This window comes from Sinohyriopsis cumingii, chromosome 7, assembly GCF_028554795.1.
Source record: "Sinohyriopsis cumingii isolate HCF-2022 chromosome 7, ASM2855479v2, whole genome shotgun sequence".
Taxonomy (NCBI): domain Eukaryota; kingdom Metazoa; phylum Mollusca; class Bivalvia; order Unionida; family Unionidae; genus Sinohyriopsis; species Sinohyriopsis cumingii.
This window is the reverse complement of record NC_142967.1, coordinates 134,140,851-134,163,805: the sequence shown is the minus strand read 5'-3', so window position 1 is coordinate 134,163,805 and position 22,955 is coordinate 134,140,851. Positions and strand designations below refer to the sequence as shown.

At 34.3% G+C, this 22,955-nt stretch overlaps 2 protein-coding genes and 1 pseudogene across 2 annotated transcripts in view; 2 read left to right on the top strand and 1 right to left on the bottom strand.

Moving 5' to 3' along the window:
* LOC149796170 (ankyrin repeat and BTB/POZ domain-containing protein 1-like) overlaps positions 1-16,331 on the bottom strand; it is an 84,836-nt gene extending 68,505 nt beyond the window's left edge. The window contains exons 1-2 of the mRNA XM_089966110.1: positions 16,190-16,331; positions 12,134-12,196 (exon numbers count right to left, since the gene is read on the bottom strand). Of these exons, the coding sequence (XP_089822236.1) occupies positions 12,134-12,196; positions 16,190-16,245 (119 nt within the window). The 5' untranslated portion in view covers positions 16,246-16,331. The remainder of the gene's footprint in view (positions 1-12,133; positions 12,197-16,189) is intronic.
* A 3,781-nt stretch (positions 16,332-20,112) lies between these two features.
* Positions 20,113-22,955, top strand: part of LOC149796168 (uncharacterized) — a 38,469-nt gene continuing 35,626 nt past the window's right edge. Inside the window, exon 1 of the mRNA XM_089966109.1 lies at positions 20,113-20,245. Within this exon, the coding sequence (XP_089822235.1) occupies positions 20,186-20,245 (60 nt within the window). The 5' untranslated portion in view covers positions 20,113-20,185. The remainder of the gene's footprint in view (positions 20,246-22,955) is intronic.
* Positions 20,239-22,545, top strand: LOC149796169 (uncharacterized; annotated as a pseudogene).

Here is a 22,955-nt window from a genome sequence, read left to right as displayed (position 1 = left end):
GAAATGCACTCATTATAGAGAGATAGGTCTGGCTATAGAAGGTTCACATAGGTGTCAACCTTTGAGATGAAAACATGTATACCAGACCAATAAAAACTTTACAAAGACCAAAAAATCCTTACACAAAAAAATGTATTCATTTATTATATAAGATCAACAGTTTTAAAACAACAAATGCTATACACAATAATTCTTCATTCATTCATATTCATTCTTTTTTTACTTATAACACTATCATCTTCCTGCTTTGGCTAAGCAAAGAAGCTTTTGATGGATGCTCCCTTCTTCATTTCAAAATTTCTTTCATGCAGTTTTGTCCTGAAGTGTTCCTCCAGATCACAGATGCTCAACACCACCACTTTAATGTCTTTACTACATATTTTACAAAAGCATGTGAAGATCCTAACTTGGATACATCTACAATGCCAGAGAAGACTTTAATCCAATCGGCCTGAAACTTTCCACTACCTCGGTCAGTGTCTTCAACCTTTCATTTCTTTGAGTTAGGCTCGGCCATTTGATGGATGGAATATATCAACTTGATGAAAGAAATTTTAAAAAATAATTAAAATTTGACATGTGATAGAGGAAGATCTCCCGATTACAAATATGTTACGAATTTATATTTTCCCCCATAAACCCCAAGATTATACACCAGGAGCTATCCAAAAATTGAAATCTAGAAATAAAAAATTGACAAAGTAGCAGTCTGGAAGTTTATACCTCGTAAGCTGTTGATCGTTTCTATTAATATTGCATATCTGGTGTTTGAAAAGTTATGAATTTGCTACATGGTGTGCCGATTTTGGTCACAAACTTGATATAAATTGGCAGTTACATATTTTTGAGTCACTCAGTATCTGTACTATGTCCATCATTATGGCAATGCATCTTCCTCTTTGCATTACCTATCTGACAAACTTAACTTAAAACAATAACAGCACGATAAAATGCCCATGCTAAAATCAGTAGAGTATTTATTTTTAATTAGTATATTGTTAATAATTTTAATAAATCGACTTTATCTCCACACAGAAAAGTCAGACAAATTATGGTTACACCAAACATTATTGCCACACTATGTAAAGTATGAAACTGATGCAAACTTTATGCATTTGATAGTAATAAGTATAAATAATAAAATAATAATGTATAAAACAAGAAAACATACTTACTAAACAGGTAGTTAGTCAATATTAGAAATCCGAGTGAGCGTCTAATCTCCAAGCGATAAGCGACAAGATCTTCACACACTGGAGTTGAACCATGAATGAAACTCATTTCATTATCAAAGGAAAAGCACAGTTTTGAGTATGACTTGATTGGTTGTTTCAAGCCACCATAGCCTCCATGAATTCTCATGCTAAAAAAAACTATGCCAAGAGTCCTGGATGCACATAAGATGATAAAAAATTAATTTAAATTTTAAAAAATTTACGAAAAAACGTACAAAATGGTTGTACGGCCGTACACTGACGAAAAAGAAAAAACGTAAAAATTACGGGTAAACCGTACAAGTTGACACCTATGGGTTCATGTCTCTGGGAGTAGCACGCTGTTCTGTAACAATGGGACCCAGAGAAAAAATGCCTGCACTTGGTTGTACTAATCAACTGAAGAAGAAGTAGAAAAAGTTAGCATGGGAGTGCCAAAAGGCTGCTTTCATGACATCCTCCAGGGAGGAATAATTAAATTAGGCCCATGATATAGCAACAACTCAAACCTCATGGGCTTTAAGCTTCATAAAGGCAAGGCCTCAACTGGTGAGGGAGGCAGGCTCTTTTGATTGTCATTACAATCCACCAGGAGATAGTGGCAGCCGAATGTCTATGGAGCCCTTAATAGGAAGAAAGAAATGTTTCTTATGCTTTCTGTTTGCTTTGGAGGCATTAAGACAGAAGCAAAGAGCATGTATGGGACACAAGAATCTATCTTGATCATCCCCTGCACAGATTTTACTGGGACTGGGAATCTCGATGGGTAAAGGGGCTACCAAAGGTAACTGATTTTTGTGAGAAAACCTAGCTGGCAGAGAAGGAAAAAGGAGTCATAATTCCCATTAAACCAGACACAACCAGAGTCAATGGAAAAGGCATGAATCTTGCTTCATCATCTCACAGACAGAAACAGCGTTTTGAGTGCGAGATCCAGAAAGGAAGTTTCACTCAATGGATCATAAATAGCTTTGGTTAATGACTACAGAACACAAAAAAAAGATTGTATCTGGGCATAAGAGAGTGGGAGACAGGTCTCTGAAGCTCAAAATACTTTATAATATCAGCAAAATGTAGACCTGAACCAATGTCTGTGCCCTGAGAGAATTTAAGAGTGTTGGAGATGGCAGCTTAATAGCCTTTCATAGTGGATACTGAATATATTTTGGTCTCAAAGAGGAACAAAAGGAAATCAGCAATGAAAGTTACTGAAGGATAGATAAGATCAAAATGTTTCCTATTGTACCAGTCACAGAAGATGAGTCTCACCCTTCATGAACCATGCATGGATCTGCATGTGTCCTATATGCAAGCACTTTGGTTGAGGCTCACCCTTCATGAACCATGCATGGATCAGGCATATGTCCTATATGCAAGCAACACAATACCATCTTATGCCTGCAATTTGTTCTATATAAGGGATATTACACTCCAATGAGAGGTTTTGATGTATGTGTGTGTGTGTGTGATTTGGATTTTTAATGTAGCTTTAACAATTTTGCAGCCATATCGCTACAATGTCTGCAGTGTGGCAGTTTATAGTGATGTCTAGCACTGGGGCATCATGCTGCAGACAAGTAGCATCATGTCCCACCCAGTCACATAATCCTAAGTCTTTGGTGTGACTTGGCAAGGGATTGAACCCATGACCTCCTGCTTCCAAGGTGGCTGCTCTAACCACTAGGGGTTTTGATGTAGTTCAAAGATTCATGTATGGCTGTAATTTCTATAATAAAGATGGTGGTGTTTATCCAATAACCAGCATGAGATGGCGCTCTGGGCTGTTGTAATGGCAGCTGATATTAAAAGTTCAATAACTTAAAGTTTCTGAGTACTCATGATCAAGCTTATACTTATCATTATAGACACCTCCTTAATGACAGCTTCTGTGTAAAGAAAACCATATGAGCTGTGGCATCTTATGGATCTACATGCGTCTGATGATGTGATTTCAATACAGCACCAAAGATTCAGGTGCTGATTTCAGTATTCAGTCTTTCAAACTTAAGTCTGTAAAGGGATTAAAATTCTATCAGTAAAACAATGTATCTGTCTGGGGCTTTTTCAGTTACAACTAGGAAAAGCTCTCTAAAGATTAATTTTCTTAAAATCTTACTTTCAATATATAAACCTATATATGCTCAATGTTATCTTCACCTATTAATAGACTGGTTCACATTAGTACTGTACCAGGTGTCGTTAAGGCACACCCAAACAGCTGCATCAATATCAACTCTGTTCAGCATCTTTACATTATTTTCACAAGTGGAATTTTACATTATTATTGAAATCCTGGGCAGATTCCCACTTGGATTACTCCATAATGTGACTGCCATCTGCAACAGAATGAAAGTGATGCAAATATTGATTTGTTCTGAATAAATAGCAGTCTTGCAGCGCTTTCCTCAACCTATGTTAGAACTAGATTAAAAATGAACACAGGCTGATTTATTTCAGAAACCAGTTACTGTAGCTCATTTCTTTTTAAAATTCAATGACTATGGGCAGCCGTCGCCGCCAAAATTACATTAATCAAATGATCTAGTATGAAATCAAATGATTTAACCTAGCAAATGAAATGATCAATCCAGATTCCAAATGATGTGGTGTCATATGAAATGATTTAACGAACAAAACCGAATGATGCATTTAGATTTCAAATGACTTGGTATTAAATGAAATGATGTAGAGTGAAATGAAATGATTTAACCCATCAAACGGAATGATGAATTCAGATTCCAAATGATGTTGTGTGATATGAAATGATGTAGCATGAAATGAAATGATTGAACCCCAAAAATGAAATAATGAATTCAGATTTCAAATGATGTGGCGTTAAATGAAATGATCTGGCATTAAATAAAATGATTTAAAGAACAAAACGGAATGATTATATCTGCTTCCAAATGATGTGCTATTAAATAAAATGATGTAGTCTAAAATGAAATGATTTAACTCAACAAATGAAATCATGATTTTAAATTCCAAATGATCTGGTATTAAATAAAATGATTTAAAGAACAAAACGGATTGATGAAATCTGCTTCCAAATGACATATTATTAAATGAAATTACGTAGTATGAAATGAAATGATTTAACTCAACAAATAAAATGATGAATTCAGATTCCAAATGATGTGATATTAAATTAAATGATTTAAAGAACAAAACGGATTGATGAAATCTGCTTCCAAATGACATAGTATTAAACGAAATTATGTAGTCTAGAATTAAATGATTTAACCCAAAATATGAAATGATGTATTCAGATTCCAAATGATCTGGCATTAGTTGAAATGGTCTGAAGAACAGAATGGAATGATCAGCTCATATTCCAAATGATGTGGTATTAAATGAAATGTATGGAATGTAAACGGTCTGATCAAAGTGTACATCAACTAGCGTAAATCCAAACAAACACGGGGGGGGGGGGGGGCGCCATTAGCCAGACTTACAATCGACAGGCATATTTACAGAATTCGTCTGAGATTTTAGCAGACGACATTTAACAGCTAAGATTAGTGTTTCTTCTCATTTGATGTAAACAAGAACTATGTTTTCCAATCAGGATAAATTGAATATCCACATTAATGAATATCTGTGTATTTTATTTTAGAATCTGCCTTGTACTGCACGAATTTTCAATGCTTCATCTTAGCTAGAATTATCATCATCTTATTTGATCAATAGTAATTACAGTCAAACCCGGTTATCTTGATTACGTCGGGGGTGTAAAAAAATCGTCGACATAACCGGGTCCCGAGATATCCGGGTTCATAAAAACTGGTAATTTTAAAAATGTCCTTGAGCATTACTCCTGTCTCTTGCTGGTGTTTACTGGAATCCCCTCCCACTGCATGTTACAATAAAATAAACAAAACGCTTAATTGATAATAAAATGAAATGAACTAACCTGGTGTTGTTATCATTTATTCCTTTTTTATCATCATAAGTAATTTATTAAAGAAAAAATATATCTATGAACTCCATATATCACATGTAGCGTATGCATCCATTACTGTAGTGTGCATCACTTATGTCAGATAACACACGACGCATTTTTATAATTGATGTGAATATTGAAAAACAAATCATGTTTGGTTGTACTCAGAGGTTTGAATATGTTATCAGATTGAAAAATGGATCAAAGAAAATCACAAACGAGAGAGTGAGAGAGAAACATCCACCGATTGCTTTCAGGCACCCGCCATTCACGCATAACGCGGTGTTAGGTGCAAAATAACCAAGATTGTATTATATCCAGGTTAATATATGACAGTATCTCGCAGATAAAGATCAATAAATGTTTTTGAAAATACATGTACATGTACATGTACATTGACTGTGAGTGCAAATGAGGAAAAGCGATCCTATAAACCAACTCTGCTAGACGCCATCATGTATGCCCGTGCAGCTTGGAACAGTGTATCGCCGAAAACCATTCAAAACTGCTGGTTCCATTGTATTTTTCCGGAAATTTCTGATGAAGAATTTCACCAGCAGTGTTTAATTGCACAAGAAATTAAAGAGCCTCAATCAGAAATAGGTCTTGAAGCGATGGCTGATGAGATTGCGGACTCCATAGGCATTGCTCGGGATGAATTTTCTAATTATGTTCACGTGGATGATGATGCCAATGCCTATGGTGAACTTACTGATGAGGAAATAATCCAATCGGTGACAACGAAGCAGATACAATCATGCAAGCAAGATGATGATGATGATGATGATGATCAGCCTATCACTATCTCAAGCTACAGTGAAATGGCTGAAAGCATTAAAAAAATGAAATTGTTTGTGGCAAGTGTCGACGGTGCCGAGCATATGTATGAAAACGTAAGTGCTTTTGAATCGTTCGTTACAGATCAGCACCGGAGTAAACAAAAGCAGACTGATATTACTTCATATTTCCTACAAATCGATCGCTTTTGCTGACTATTTCTTGTACAATTTCTGTGAGATTGACGTTAAAAAGTTGCATTTCGTCGAATTAAGCGGGTCCACGTTACTTCGGACCGAAACTTATGCCCGACATAACCGGGTTATCGACTTAACAGAGGTCGAGATAAGCGGGTAAAAAATAGCATAACAAAGAAGAATTTTTTCGGGACCGGACCAAAACGCTCGACATAAGCGGGTTGTCGAGATAACCGAGGTCGAGATAAGTGGGTTTGACTGTACCATGTTTAACGAACTAATGTAGCATACGCACTAAACCAACAATTTGTTGCCCGCCACTTTTTATATGAAAGCTTTTTCATTCACACACACACACACACACACACACACACATGGGGGGGGGGAACTGACCATAACCGGTTATAGACATTATTTAGATTGTATCCATTTCAAATGCCTGTGACGAAAGGAATGCTCTGATGGTTCTTCTTTAAAATCTATAGGTAGACAGTTCCAAATGATTGGACCCAAACTAATTTTATGCAATTCCATTTCGGGCTTGGAAAGAAGAAAGTTATAATTTTGCATAGAGCGATGTATCGATAGACCAGAAACTGTATTGACATTATTTGTCCTTTTACTAAACATATCTTTTATATAGTTTGGCGTCGAATCATTAGAAACTAAGTCTTCATACTTTGAACAAATTTCTTTTAGTAAAATTTCCACCTATGATGTTGTCACTCATATTTATACGTAACATTAATTTCATGTCATACGCTATCATTATTCTCATCGCGTTCTAAGTCATACTTGCTGTACATACCTTACACATTGATTGGAATGCATCTATCGCTCTTCTTTTCATAATATATTTTCTCAGTGCGCGCCTGCACATGTGATACTGCTGACATATATACATATTTTATGGAATAAAATCTATGAGAAAAGTTATAGATCCCTACTGGTGTTATTCTTCAATAACAAAACATTACAATCACCATCAGTATTTAGCACCACTTAGACCAATAACTGGATGGCGTCTCCAGTCATGTCAGAAAAATGCGGAGAAGTGCTTGAGGGTGTGTACAGCACCACAATAAAATAAATATCAAGAGAATAAATTAAAGACACCAGCAACACAAATATCATGTTCAGCAATAATAATAATAATAATAAGAAGAAGAAGAAGAAGAAGAAGAAGAAGAAAAATTTACTTGACATAATAAATCTGTTGACTGTGCACAAAGTTAGCTTTTCTTAAACTTTACGGTTTCGCTTGTTTCTGTTACTTAGTTTAACACCATATAGTTGTAACACTTCATATAGACCCAAACTTAAAGTAGCAAGAGATGCTAATTGTTGATACACGTTCCATGTTGATTTGCGTGATCTTTTTGAAGATGTGGACAGTTTGTCTTTCTAAGGGCTCATCACATACCACTTTACCAATATAGAAGTCCTTGTAGTGTTGAAACATATATCGAAAGAAAGATAGCAATGGAATCAATTTCTTTTCTTCTTTCTGAATTATCCCAGTGTCATGTCTCTATGATTCTTGTACAATATTTTGTTTTCACAATTTTTCAAGGAACTTTACAAAACCATATATTACCATGAAGGTTCCATCTTCATTTTTATTAAAAATGTAGACGCACCAGAAATAATATGCAGATGGAAACTGGAATGGAATTATGAAACTACCTGACATTAATAATTCATTCAAGCTAGATATTCTTATAAAATACAAAGTTATTATTTTGGTACTAGGTTATATATATATATATATATATATATATATATATATATATATATATATATTGGAAGATAAAAGACTAAAAGTTTGGCTTATGAAAAAGATAAAATGTGGGCAGAAATAGAAACTACAAAAGAATAACTATTTAATTATTATGCAAATTGATAAAACTTGTTGCACGAATGTTGCATGCACAAGGTTCGTGTAAATTTTAATCATAAACGTTTATAAACTTCCATGTTAATATCATTTCAAAAACTTTAATTTAATTTAATTTTTATTTTTATTTTAAATTATTTATTTTAATTTAATATTTTAATATTTTAATGGCCATAGTTTCTTCAGTGTTACTTCTAATGTACATATAGCTATATATTATTACTGTTTACTGGTAATACATTTAAAATATAGCCAAAAAACAATGTCATGCCTAAAGTACATCCTCCTTTATAGTGACCAATATATAAGAAATAAAGCAACATATACACTGAGTTTCTTGATATGTGGAAGCCTGTAAAACTGACAGGATTATACAATTTTGGAGACAACGCTGCTATTGGTTGATCTTAAAATTAGTCAGGTCTGAAAAGTTATAAACTACCATGACAATAAATAAATAAATAAATAAATAAATAAATAAATAAATAAATAAATCTATTTATTCCTCTTCCTATTAGTATTATAAGAAGAAGAAGAAAAGCAAGAACAAGAAGAAAATGAATTATCTAAACTGATATAATGGTATGGTGATGACAACAATGATGATAGTGATGCTAATGGTAATGATGATGCTGGAGGTTGCTTATTTTTTGCTTGAACATTATTTTTAACCCGATTGTATGTATTTGTGATCATCTAAAAAAAAACTCTTCTGCTAAAACACTTTTGAGAACCAATGAAAATTGGACTTAAATATTTCATGATGAGGTACAGTGCTTTTGTGGAATTGGTTTTATATGTGTGTAAATGACACAATTACACAAACGTATAAATTATTTTTTCTCACTTCCACAGATTATCACATCATCAGCTAAGTGTGATTTACCCTAGCTACCTTATGTTTTCTCATCTCGGAATACACAAGGATGATAATGTCCTACTTTAGTTCTAAGTTTGAATCTCTTCTGACTAAAATGGACTATTTTAGTAATAAACTAATATCGCTTATTCATTTTATCTGATATTAAGTGGCATGACAAGGAGATCAAACCTTTGGGGGAGTGGTGCTCCACTGAGCTATTGGGCTTGACTTATATTTGGAAGCATACGATTAAGAAACCTTGATTTTAGGAATATGATGTCAGGAGAAGGAAGTATATAATATAAACTTGCATGCACTAGTGTTGTAAAGGAGGGTGGGGGTACGGACGGAGTGTTTGCTCCGGGCGCTAGTGGCACTGGGGCACCAAAACCATGGATGGGTGCCAGAGGTGTTGTGGCGCAAAAAAACCCTAAGGCTATCATCGTCGTCCCGACGCCATTTACCTTTAGTATGCCACTGCTTGCATGCAAAGTTAGAATGTATTTATACTTTAAAACAAACATTGCTCTTGTGGCAATGACAATTTATTACTTTTGACATGACATATAATTATTATTATTATTATTGTTATTATTATTATTGTTATTATTATCATTGATATTTTGTTCTTGTTGGCACTGCCAATGACATCAAAGTAGAAAAGTGTTAAAATATGCTTCGCTTCTGTAAAACAAGAGTTCGAAACTCGCGGCGGCATCCCAATTCTTTAGTAAATACCTTTTTTTGCATTTTTATGTTCAAAATTTCTTTCAAATTCGCTCATCCCAATTTTACTTTTTTAATTTTTATCTTGAAAATGTATTGCCTTTTTATATTGATACCCACATTTATCTTTCTTTGTGTCAAGCTGTCTAACAAGAGGTCACAATATTTTAAACACCTTTTTTGTATTTTTAAATTCAAACTTTTTTAAAAAAGTTTGCTCATCCTATCATTTTTATTTTTGTTTGTTTACTTTTTGAGAATTTTTTTTATGTTGAAACAGGCAAGTGAGCTAGGTACAAATAAATACCAAAATAGCCACTACTTAAATCGATGAATATCAGGTAAAATCTAGCATGGGTCCAGCAGTCAGCAGAAAGCAGAAAGTACAAGCTTTGACCGTTCTATGGCAGAGAGAGAGAGAGAGAGAGAGAGAGAGAGAACACGTCTTTACCCTAAGGGCTATGTGGTATCACTTACAAATCGCTGATGCTGTTGTTTTTTTAAAATAAAATTCTGATAGAATCCATGGCCTTTCCTTGTTATTTTCATACATCATTTGCTAAATTTGGGGTTTATTCAAACATGATCTGTGCTTCTTCTTTGCCATAAAACACTCCAAAGGAGGTAACTGTTTATTGTTCACGTATTATTCTTTCAAAATATATGACTAAGTCCCTCCACCCCCAAATTTTCAATACGTTTGGAAAGGAGAGTGGGGTGTTTGAAGTACGTTAAGAGTCGTGAATAAGGGATTCTAAGAAAAATTATATTCGATATCAAAGAGGAAATATAAAAGAAGAAAGAAAAAAACCCACTAATATGTCGCTGCAAACTGGATTCAATGGTGGAAAAAGAAGAATTGATAACATACAGACCTTGGACGAATAATGCGTATGCAAGTAGGGCCGGTAATGTAAAATATACCAAAAGTGACGGGAAACACATTTTTGGCTTAGTGTGTAAGGTCATTAAACATAGTAATTAATATTGATCAAATAAAATCAAGATTTAATCTCTTTAGTTGATAGATCTCGCTTTGTTGAAACCTAAGAAACTCGCGCAGTACAGGGCAGAACTTGAAGAAAAAAATACATGCACATTCATTAATGTGGATAAAATCACTTTATGCTGATTGGAAAATATGGTTTTTGTTTATAAAATATGAAAAGAAACACCTTTGCTTTGCTGTCCAACTGTTGTCTGCAAAAATCTCAGCCGAATGCTGTAAATACGCCCGTCGATTATGTTTCGGCGCGCTGACATCATACGCCATAGATAACAGCGCCCCCCGGTGTTTGTTTGGATTTACGCTAGTTGATTTACACTTTGATCAGACCGTTTACATTCCATACATTTCATTTAATACCACATCATTTGGAATATGAGCTGATCATTCCATTCTGTTCTTCAGACCATTTCAACTAATGCCAGATCGTGTGAAATCTGAATACATCATTTCATTTTTTGGGTTAAATCATTTAATTCTAGACTACATAATTTCATTTAATACTACGTCATTTGGAAGCTGATTTCATGAATCTGTTTTGTCCTTTAAATCATTTTATTTAATACCAGATCATTTGGAATTTAAAATCATGATTTCATTTGTTGAGTTAAATCATTTCATTTTAGACTACCTCATTTTATTTAATAGCACGTCATTTGGAAGCAGATATAATCATTCCGTTTTGTTCTTTAAATCATTTTATTTAATACCAGATCATTGCATTTAACGCCACATCATTTGAAATCTGAATTCATTATTTCATTTTTGGGGTTCAATCATTTCATTTAATGCTACATCATTTCATATCACACAACATCATTTGGAATCTGAATTCATCATTCCGTTTGATGGGTTAAATCATTTCATTTCACTCTACATCATTTCATTTAATACCAAGTCATTTGAAATCTAAAGGCATCATTCGGTTTTGTTCGTTAAATCATTTCATATGACACCACATCATTTGGAATCTGGATTGATCATTTCATTTGCAAGGTTAAATCATTTGATTTCATACTAGATCATTTGATTAATGTAATTTTGGCAGCGACGGCTGCCCATAAATGACTTATAAACCTGTCAAACGCTAACATATAAATTCATTTTCTTTTTCCCATTAATGTAAGTATTTGATAAGTTTAAAAACTTGTCTCCATTTTTCCACCAGTTTGTGTGAAGCCACATTAGCAAAATGTGACATTCTGAACCAAACGTGGACTGCCATCAAAGAACCTTAAACTAATAATAATTGAAAATGGGAAATATCCTCAAGCCATCACAACCCTCTTTTAACAAAGTTTTGAAATCAGACTCAGCTGATTCGGTAACTATTTTAAAGAGCTGCATGGGTTACAAAATGTAAATTAAAATTAAAATCATGTTTATGCAATCATGTGGCTCAGATTTTCTGACCATATTATACAGGGTTAGGGAAAGCATGATATTACCAAAAGATGCATAGAAGACTTGTAAATGACAGCCATAATTATTCTGACATATCTACAACTTACAAAGGTGTACTATCCCATGCATCTCTGACATTAAGCTCCACTTCCTTTTGTTCAACCAGATACCTGTAATAGAAAAAAAGCACATTTAACAGTAAATTAAGGTTTACAATATTTAATACAGTGAAATGTTGATTGGCAAACACATAAAATAAACCTTTAGCAAATGTACATAGTGCATTGTTATTTTTTTTTTTACATCTTTCACTCTGTTTAATGAGTGTTTCATATTTGCAAGGGCTGCTGAAGTATAATGTTTATTTTCAACCAAAGTATCAAAACTTTTAAGTTTCATTTTTGAGCTGAAATGCACAAATGTAGACTTGGTGCTACTAAACACAATGATGATTACACTGCATAAAGTCAGTCTCAATCCTGATGGACAAATGTCTTTAAAAAAGAACATTGTACAACTCATCCATTTTCATGGAGACCTGGCCCATATTCTTTAAACTTTTTGAGCAAACAGATTAAACTCATAATCCCCAAAACTTTGATGCAGCTTTAATTAAAATAAAGCTAAAATTATGGAACTTTCAGATTTTTCTCAACTTGGGTTATCCTACTCAACTGCAGAAAGCTTGTTCAGGCTCAAAACAATCCCCTTACCCTGAAAGTCCATGCTGACCCAGTATCATTCCATGCAAGGTCCATACCAGGACAGCAAAGAATGAAATAACCCTATTTGTGTACATCCTGACACTACTGAAAACTTCAAGCACTGCCGCACAGATTGAAGGATTGCATAACATTTTCAGGCAAATCCAATGAAAGCTGCACAAGTTGCTCTTATAAAGGTTGTGCTGATGTCAACTGGGACTTATAGCTAGTTGTGTGACTGAGTCTCCTAGGTCCAGAGTTTGTTGTTGTAGAGTCAAGTCTCATGGATAAAACTTAAGAAGGTTGACTGTGCATGCCAATCAGTGGCCTTGACAATATCTTTGACGGAGATATCAAGGTCAAGGTTAAGAACCACTGAACTAAGGCATAGTTAAACCAGGTCTGTTGCTATGTACCTGAAGGAACATTTATGTACTGTCTGGATTTTAATTTTGTACTTGCAATTGATTGATATTACTCTTATCTCTTAATTCTTTTCATTTAGAACCAACTAGACCATGAGATGAATGTGTGTTTCAAGGCAATCCTACAGGTAGTTTCAGAGGAGTAGTAATAACTACTCTTTTACTAACAGAAAGCTATTGGGTGATGGATAGTCAATAGACAATGGATCATCCCATAAGCTCTTCTGGTCTATGATCAGCATTGCTAAATCCTCATACTATGCATCATGAAGTGAGTCAAAAAGAGCCATAATTTTGATAACAAATCAAATAGAGTACAAATATTTGTAAATATGTGCATCTTCTGATGACAACCATGATGTGTACAAAGCTTCACAGCAAGTCATAACAAATGCAAGACAAAACTGCTGGAATAGCTGCATTAATGAAATTATGTCGTATCCTTGATTCAATTACAAGAAGAAAAAAGCAATAACTAACAAAATTTGCACAAGCAAAGTGATTTGTCAATATGCATATTTTCAAGTGATGACTATAATATTTAGCAAGTTTCATGGCAATCCATCAAAAACTGTGAGACTTGTTGCACTAATTGTGTTATCATTGTGTTATCATGGTATTTAGCTATAGGACAAAAGGGCAATAACTGTAACAAATATTGCAGGAGCTAAGTGATCTGTCAATATGTACATCTTCAAGTGATGGCTATAATATTTACAAAATCTCATGACAATCCATGAAAAATTGTGGGGACTTGTTGCACTAAAGTACCAACCTGTTCATTTTTGGGGGAAAGGTCTGAGATTTTCTTTTAGGGCATTTTCTTTTACCTCAAGATAATTTATCCTAATACGACTGTCATACACACTAAATTTATGCTACAAGCTGAAAAGGCCAACAACTCAAACAAAATTGTAGAGGCATAGTGATCTCTGGATATGTACATGTCTAGGTGATGACCATACTATTTACTGAGTTTATCATATTCCATCAAAACCTGAGGAACTGCTACAAAACATATACTAATACATATATACTGGTACTTAAACAAGTTGTTCCAAGTGACTTGCTGATATGATCATCTTCAGATGATGACCATAATATTTATCAAAATTTCATGGTAATCCATCAAAATCTAGGGGAATAATTGTATTCATGAGTGCCCAAGGGAGAATAGACAGATACATGCATTAACATATACCACAACCTCTAGATCTGAGGTCACTTATATAAAAGAAATGTACTATACATAATAAATTTAAATCTGGCTGGAATTGTTAAACACTTGGATAATGGATTCATATAAAACTGAGAATTTATACAATTATGACACATATGTGGAACATATGATTAAACATAACATTTTTAGTGGCAAAGTTTGTCTGGTTTCATCAGTGGTAGGGAGACTATTGAGAGTTCTTGATTGAAAGATGGAAAAAATACTCAGCAAGAATTGTGCGTACAATTTATGCAGATTTTATGAAGGCTTTCAATAAAGTTTCTCAAAAACATTAACTTAGTAAAACTTAAGTCATATTGTATTAAGGACCAAACCTGTACCTGGATCCAAAACTTGATTAGTGACAAAAAATGAGTTTATATTAATGATAATTACTCAACAAGGAGAAATGTTATTAATGGTATCCACAAAGATCAGTACTGGGTCCAATACTTTTTGTAATCTTTATTAATGATTTGCCTAATTTGTGTTGCTTCTGAGGCATTGTTATTTGCTGGCAAAACAAACATTTAGAGACATTCAATCTCAAGATGATGTGGATATAATCCTACATGAACTGGACAATCTGTTTGATTAGAATGCATAGCAGCTCCTACTTTTCCATTCTGAGAAATGCAAATGTCTTAAGTTATGCAACAAACAAAAAGGTATGTGACAACCCTCATTATTTATCAGCAAGTACAACAGTTGTTTGATATTTAGAAGTAGTAGAGATGGAAGACAGTGGTATGAACATTGACAAGCATTTAGCACTGACACATCTAAAGGATAAAACTTATGAAGAGCAACTATGGATTATGAAATTACCAACTCTAAAATACAGCAGGATGCATAGAGATATGATAGAGACTTTAAAGACTTTGCCTCAAATTTATGATCAGAAAGCATCAGTCAAGCTGATAATGTTAACCCAAATACAACTACTTGTGGACACAAACTAAAAGTTCAGAAGGAACATTGCCATGTTGGCATATCAAAACATTATTTCACCAACCGAGTAGCAGATATATGGAACATTTACCAGAAAATGTTGGTAGCACCAATCAAGTGAAAACATTTGAAACATTAGACTAATGCTGGAAAGACCATCCAATGAAAGAAGAATTTAGTGATGAGTATACTATCCCTTTCTGGTTTATAGAATAGTCTATTTCATTAAGACCTATGTCATCTGCATCCAATTTTTGCAATGTCTAGTTATAATATTTCTAAAACAAATTGAACATAGAAATAGGAGGAACTCTTGTATGAATCTGTTGAAAATGATGTAAATCCAAATTTTACGAAATCATTGAGATTTTCAAAGACAGTAAACTACATCAACTCTGTTTTTTGATTGAAAACGAGACCGGCCAACAGAACGCGTTGATAAAGAAGATATTCCCTTTTGAGTGGAAACGCCTACACGCTGAAAGTGTTCTGGACCCTCTGAAGACAATCAGTTTAGAACTAATAAAATCAATGAATTAAAGTTTATATTACATCCTTGATGCTTTCTGTTTTTTTAAATCGGTAGAGGGTACAAGCAAACGGGATGGTGTGAGAATACCAGAATTCCACAATAAGATGCCCACTCCATTATATTTATCAGGGTGGCGTCTTACATTATAGTAATAACAATGAACCAGTTAGACACATTAAGAGAAGAAAGTAGACCTGCAATGCAAGACGTCTACCCTGATATTTCTGAAGCTTGGGTCGACCCTAACAAAAATATCAGCCCTGACGTCTTTAGGACTATTAAGGAAGCAAAGTTCAACCTTTTAGTTCCAGTGAAGTTTCCTTGAAACTTACTTTACTTTTGCCAAGTCACCAGATCTACAACTAAGAAATAGCTGTTTCAAGTCCATGTTTCTTGCAAATTTATACAATTTAATATAAACAGTAATTCATGCAATAATGGTAAACAAAATGACTTCAAACACTCTTGTTTACGTTTTCGGGGCCGCTTATATCAGCAATACTCCCGATCGCCTAAGCATTTGAGAAATACACATATATTGAAATCCTTAACTATTTACACAAATATAAGATGTCTAAATTACACCGTTTTTTTTAAAAAATAAATTATATAAAATATTCATTTGTTGATATTATCTCTTTCATGCGATATATAACATGCTCACGTAACTGGTCAGTGTGGATCATTACTGCATGGTAGGTAGATTTCGAGTTAAAGACACAAGAGATTTTATTTAATGTCTGTGGTCTGAGTAAAATACATAAAGCACTAGCTCTGTACTTTTTTGGGGGGGGGGGCACCAGACAGATACCCCCACCCCCAACTTAGCCAAAGCTTATAAAAGGTTTATGTGCGTCTGTTACCCCCAAAGGTGTGTTGTTTGTGTTGTATTTAAAACGTTTTTATAAAAGCTTCTGGTTTAGAAATTTGGAATGGGGTATTTCTAAGTTTCCCTAGTGGTTTATAGGGTTGATCATCCGAGAATGATTTCTATTATCCTCTAGGAATCTCTTCCCTAGTAAATTTGTCGACCTTGCTAGGGTCACCTACGTCCCATGTTTGCAAAATGTTTTGAGTGCTATTTTTGTTTCCATGTTGGGACAGCAAAGTATGCCAAATCTAACCCAGTTGTCTTATCTTCTCCCGTGTTTATGTTTACACCGGGAGTGTTCATTTAATTTTGAAATTTTGCGAGGAGTGTTCTTTACATGTATAAATTTGAAACCTTATTAGTTTATATGTGTGTATTAAATTTATCACTCTCTCATATAAAATTAAGATTCAACCGTGCTCGAGGTGGGGTTTATACTTTCTTTATTTTTTTGTATGTCTCCCATCTCGAACAGGTCTATCTTGTATTTGAAAATTTATGCCAAATAGCCAGAATAAATCAATATGAAAATTGTCTTCCCTTTCGGGGTGGTTTGTACAGTATAGATCTGTACTATTGTTAGTAATGAAAAATGAAAGGTAGGAAAGGGTAATATTTAAAACTGTAATATTGTATAAAAGTCCAAGCCATAAGGGTTCCTTTTCCAGACTCTTTTATGGGCCTGTTCACTTCGCGTAGCGCCATGTGACATAGCCCCATAACGTCCTTATCTGTACTTTCCCTTATGGTGGAATTTATCACTTTTTGTCTATTATTATAACTTGACCGCATGCTTTCATTGTTGTAACTATAAAGTTTGTTATTTTGTAAAGTGTGTTTTTGTTAAAGTATACCATCTCGATATAGTGTATTTTGTTGTTTGTATGTATCGTTTTTTGTATTTCTGTTATTACTTTTTCTCTATTATCTATTGTTTGTGTGCATTGCAGCAGTGTATGTTTTTTATTAAAGGGGCCTTTTTTACACAGCGGACATTTGGGCAGTACTCTGACCATATGCCGTCTCGCTGCCGCCTCTCCCGTCAACCACGCATCATGCATGTATTTGAAGCAGAGGCCTTGAAATTTTAGGGAGCCTAGTTTCGACCAGTGCCCCCATGCTCTTTTCCAATTAACATACATATGTTCTCTTTCTATTTTACATGGTATTTTTCCTGTTATTTCTTCTCTTATCCAAGTATAAGTAAGTTTCTCGTCAATTTCCCATAGCTCTTTTCTATCTCTATATTTAAATAATAGATCTTTAATACTTTTAAATTTCCTAGGGCTTTCGAGCAATTTTGTAAGATAATTGTTTTTATAAATTTCAATCCTATTCCTTAATATAAAACCAAACCAGTAAATATATATTCCCTCCCATGGTAATTTGGGGTCTGCATTTATTCTTTTAAACCTATTTAAGATGATTGTTATTTTTAAAACAGCTTTTGTAGTTGTTGGAATATTTGTAATAAGTTGTAATTTTGCAAAGATCGATATATTAATGAAGAGGGAAAATATAACATTACCAATCGCTGGAGGGGCATGTGTTAATTGTTATGTTTATTTAATTTTCATTGTTTGTTATTTATTTTTATAATTTTTTAAAAACAATTTTATTATATGCTATTGTACTATAACATTGTATGTTGGACATAACCTTGTCCATAATCAAGTTGAGTTTCTACTTGACCTGAATTATTGTTTTCATTTTATTATGTTAACAACTAATTCATAGCTAAAATATTCTCTAATGGATGGGTTTATTATCAGGGACATTATTAACAGAAGTAAATATGTTTATTTGGGTCTGGGTCTAGGTTTTTGGGGTTCCCTACAATTTACCTGGTGTACCTGACATTGTCCAGGATATATATATATATATATATATATATATATATATATATATATATATATATATATATATATATATATGTTTTAGTCACATGGTGTTAATTATAGATAACATTTTTGGGTAAACATTAAGAACTTTTTAGAAGGTTCTTTTTTTCTTAGGTAATTTTTATATATATAGAAAATGTTAATTGTGACCTGAGATCACTTAGAAGACCATATAATCTTGTTACTGGAAAAAAATATTCATTCGTGTTTAGAGATCTGGCGGAATCAATTTGTATTATTGTTGTGTTCAGTAATCATTTGGGCTGGAATTTGATTTTATCTGAAAATACAGAGTGCTCGTTATTTTTAAAAAATATTCTTGGACAGAAACATTTACTCGGATTTATGTGAATTCAGACCTGGAATTATCTTACTGTGTTTAAACAAAACTAAAAAAAAAAAAAGACGTTTGGCACATCAGCATTATACATGTCATCAAAGAGACATCAACACTTCAGCGTTGTACTTAGTTTGGATTTCGATTAAAGTTTATTCAGAACTTTAAATTTTTAAGACTTATGTCTGTAATTCAAGGATTATTTTCCGATTTAATTCGCAATACCCTAAGTTCTTTTTTTCAATTTTCATTTTGTATACTAGGGAAATAAATTGTTTAACTTTATAATTCTTGTTGCATTTCAGTCTTTCATGTTACTTATTTAAAGAACATAAACTCATAACATAATAATGTCGGTTAGATAAACCTGAATTCTGAGTTGGTAAGCTAAGGGTTTTGAGGTGCATTTCTTAAGCGAAGTCTTGTGTTTTAGTAAGGGCTTAGTAAGTAGGACAGGCATTCAACATTTTTGCGTTGGGACTGTAGTTTATAGTCTCTGAGAGGCACGTAACCAGGGGTGTAAGGCCGGTTCTGCTTTTTCATTGTTGTTGAGTTTAATTATAGTGGCATGTGCACAATTGTGCATGTGCCACTTTTTTTTCTGACTGCACCGCAGCCTGTTAGTTGTTCCTGGGAAAGGGCATGATGCCACCTCCCCCAGGCTTTTATGGGTTCAAGGAACCCTGATAGTTTGGCCTCAATCTGTGGGTCCATAAAGGTCCCTTACAGTTGAATGGTTGGCTGTCATTAGTGGGAGGGAGAGCTCGGGAATGGTCCTGGTTGCTTTTCACATCGCTGGTTTCTTGTTGCATTTGCCTGGGTTTTTTAATGGGTTTTTTTGTTTGTTTTTTTTTTAATTGTTTTTTATATAGAGGTTGTTAGTACAAATCATGCATGAAGAGAGATTTTCAAGGTTATTATGGTATTACTAGTCGAGGTGTTTAGTGTGTGCTTCCTATGTTATGTTATTTATAAATTTTTAGATATTGCCTCGTTAAGTTATTTATTTAATAATGTTTTAGAGACTGAATGTTATTTATACTTTATTTAGCGGTTCTGCTAAAGGGAAAAAAGAGAAGCGAACTTTAAAGCAGAAGGAAATAGCTTCCACGACTGGAATAAGAGTAAATTACTGGAATAACAGTGGACGACTAAGTAAACGGCTGGACCCAGATAGAGAAGCCACTCAAGGCAGCAACGAAGCAAGAAGCCAGAGGGAATGAATCGACACAACCGAAAACTGTGTTGCATCTGGAGAGTAACCCGCAGCCAGTTACAGGTTACGCAGACATGCCGGACAATTAAAGTTCGAAACGCTCACCCGATTTCATGATGATCTGCCGTATCACTGTAAACGGAGCTGCTAATTGCATTTATAGAATTTGTGTTCATTTATTTTTCTGGTTGAGGTGTATCATACAATTGGCCTTGTACAGTTAAAAAAAAAATTAATTAAATTGTTATGTTCTGTATATGGGGGCGCTATCTTCACTAGCCACGGTTCCGATATGATAACCCTATCTACACATTTGCGGATTGAACAAATCTAAAAGTGCTTTGTCCTAGCGACATCTATTGGAACTCATGAGTTGCTTCCCTTAGTAGGTAATGCCAACTAACCAATAGCGTGATGCACTGTACATCGGTTGAATACTGTGGAGGCAACTGACCTGAAAAGGATATTTTGCAAGTTTAACATCAAAAGTATGACTGCATACCAGAGGGAAGCCATTACATGTCTATTTGAGTGAAAGGTATTTGTGCAAACACGGAAGGGCATTGGAAAATTGCTTGTTTATCAGTCCATTCAAGCCATGTGCTCCCCATTTCTCGAATTGAACAAATTAATTTTGATTGGATGAGGTGGCTCGCCGCTGAATCCAATGAAATTCACAAACCCGAATTACAGCAATACCTGCTCAATACGCCAGGGCCTAGATGGGGCTATCATATCTAAACCTTGGCTAGCGACAATGACGGGGGTTCTTGTTGTTTTATTCTATATCTCTGCTCAGATCTCAAATTTATTCCAGCCGTTAATTTGATAGTTTAATATTCGCTCGATACGGACTGTAATACCGTGGTCGATCATCTTCTATACATCAATAACCACCATTTGAAGGTAATAAGCCACCTACTAACTATCTCTAGAGTTCTGTCTTTCCTTAAGAAATATACATTTTATTACATTTTGAAGATCTTTCTTCTAGTGCCTCGGCGCATAAAGACTTTGTGCAGGGGAGTGTTTTGGGTCCCATACGCTTCCTGGTGTTCATCAATGATCTACCTGCAAGCGTCAAATCCAACACAAGACTTTTTGCAGATGACTGTATAGTCTACCGGGAAATAAATGTCTCCAAGGACTGTGAGATCCTTCAAGAAGACCTGAACCAACTGGCCCTCTGGGAAAGAACTTGGGGTATGTTGTTCCATCCAGAAAAATGCAGCATCCTAAGAGTTTACAGGAAAAAATCACCAATCTTGTCCGAATATACTCTTAAGGGGCACAAGTTAGCCAATGAGCAGGCAACAAAATATCTCGGGGTGGAATTGTCTAGAGACCTCTCTTGGAAAAGGCACATAGACAAGATAGTGAAAAAAGGGAACAGTAACCTTGGTTTCCTGCGCCGCAACCTCCAAATCAACAATGAAGAAGTAAAAAGTGCGGCATATTTCACTCTGGTTCGACCAGGTCTTGAGTATTGCTCAACTGTGTGGAACCCACATAGTAAAGATCTAACAAATAAGATAAAGATGGTTCAGAGGAGAGCGGCTAGGTTTACCACAAATAAATATTGTAACACTAGCAGTGTCAATGCAATGCTCAACCATCTCCAGTGGGAATCACTCGAATCCAGGTGAACCAAGGCCCAGCTAACCATGATGTACAAGATTGCGAACAACCTAGTGGACATACCAGCAGACAAATACCTGACCCTGGCATATAGCCAAACTAGGGCAAACCACAGGAAAAAGTTCCAATTAAAGTCAGCATCATCAAATTGTTTCAAGTTCAGCTTCTTCCCATGTACAATAGGGACTTGGAACAAATTACCATCAATAATTGCAGAAGCTCCTGACTTGGTATCTCACAAGCAGGAGCTTTCCAAAATCACATTCTAATAAACTAGTCAGCTACAAGTAAGACCTAGTGATTCTCAGGGCTATGCCAGTTGAGGTTCCATATCTCATTGCCATTACGGTAGCCGGATTGGTCTGAGTATGAAGGGACGAAAACGTACACTGACACACTTTTACTTATTTCTGCCTTTCCTATCATTACTCTTCTGACTGTCCTATCACTTCCATCTTTACTTTATCTTTGACCACGTACCACCCGTTGATTAATAGTCAAGTGTGACTGTGTCAACGTATTTATAGATAGATAGATAGAATGTATGTAATTTTTGTCTGCAGACATACTGTTCTCTTTTTATTCTTTAATATCAATGGCAAAATATAATGTTTTATGGGTTGTTTAAACTTTTACCAGAATTTATGTGTATTTGAAATGGTAATACTGATTATTATTGAAAACAATCTCGTTACCAAATGTAACTTTCAAAATAATTGTCAGAAATAAAATTCTTTGAAAGTTACAACACACTTTACTTCTGTATTTAAAGTCAAGCATGTATCTACAAAAGGAGTTTGGTATTAACTGAAAATGTTGGATTCTTACTAATTTTAAGCATATTTTGGCTAGCTTTTGGTCATTCTATATTTATTTGTTTGCATCGTACTTTGAATGACAGTTTTACGACTCTGTGGTCTTAAACTAAGTAACAGAAAGAAGAAAACCAACAAGTTTTGTAAAAATAACAAATAATTTTATTCTCAAATATATAAAATGAAAATTTAAGAAAAAATACAATATTGTGAATTAAATTCCAAATTATAGTAGAAGTTCTAACACGGGACTGACATTAAAATAGAAATGAATGCTTCTGATTATCAGAACCTTAAAATATAAAACAAGGTGACCAGGA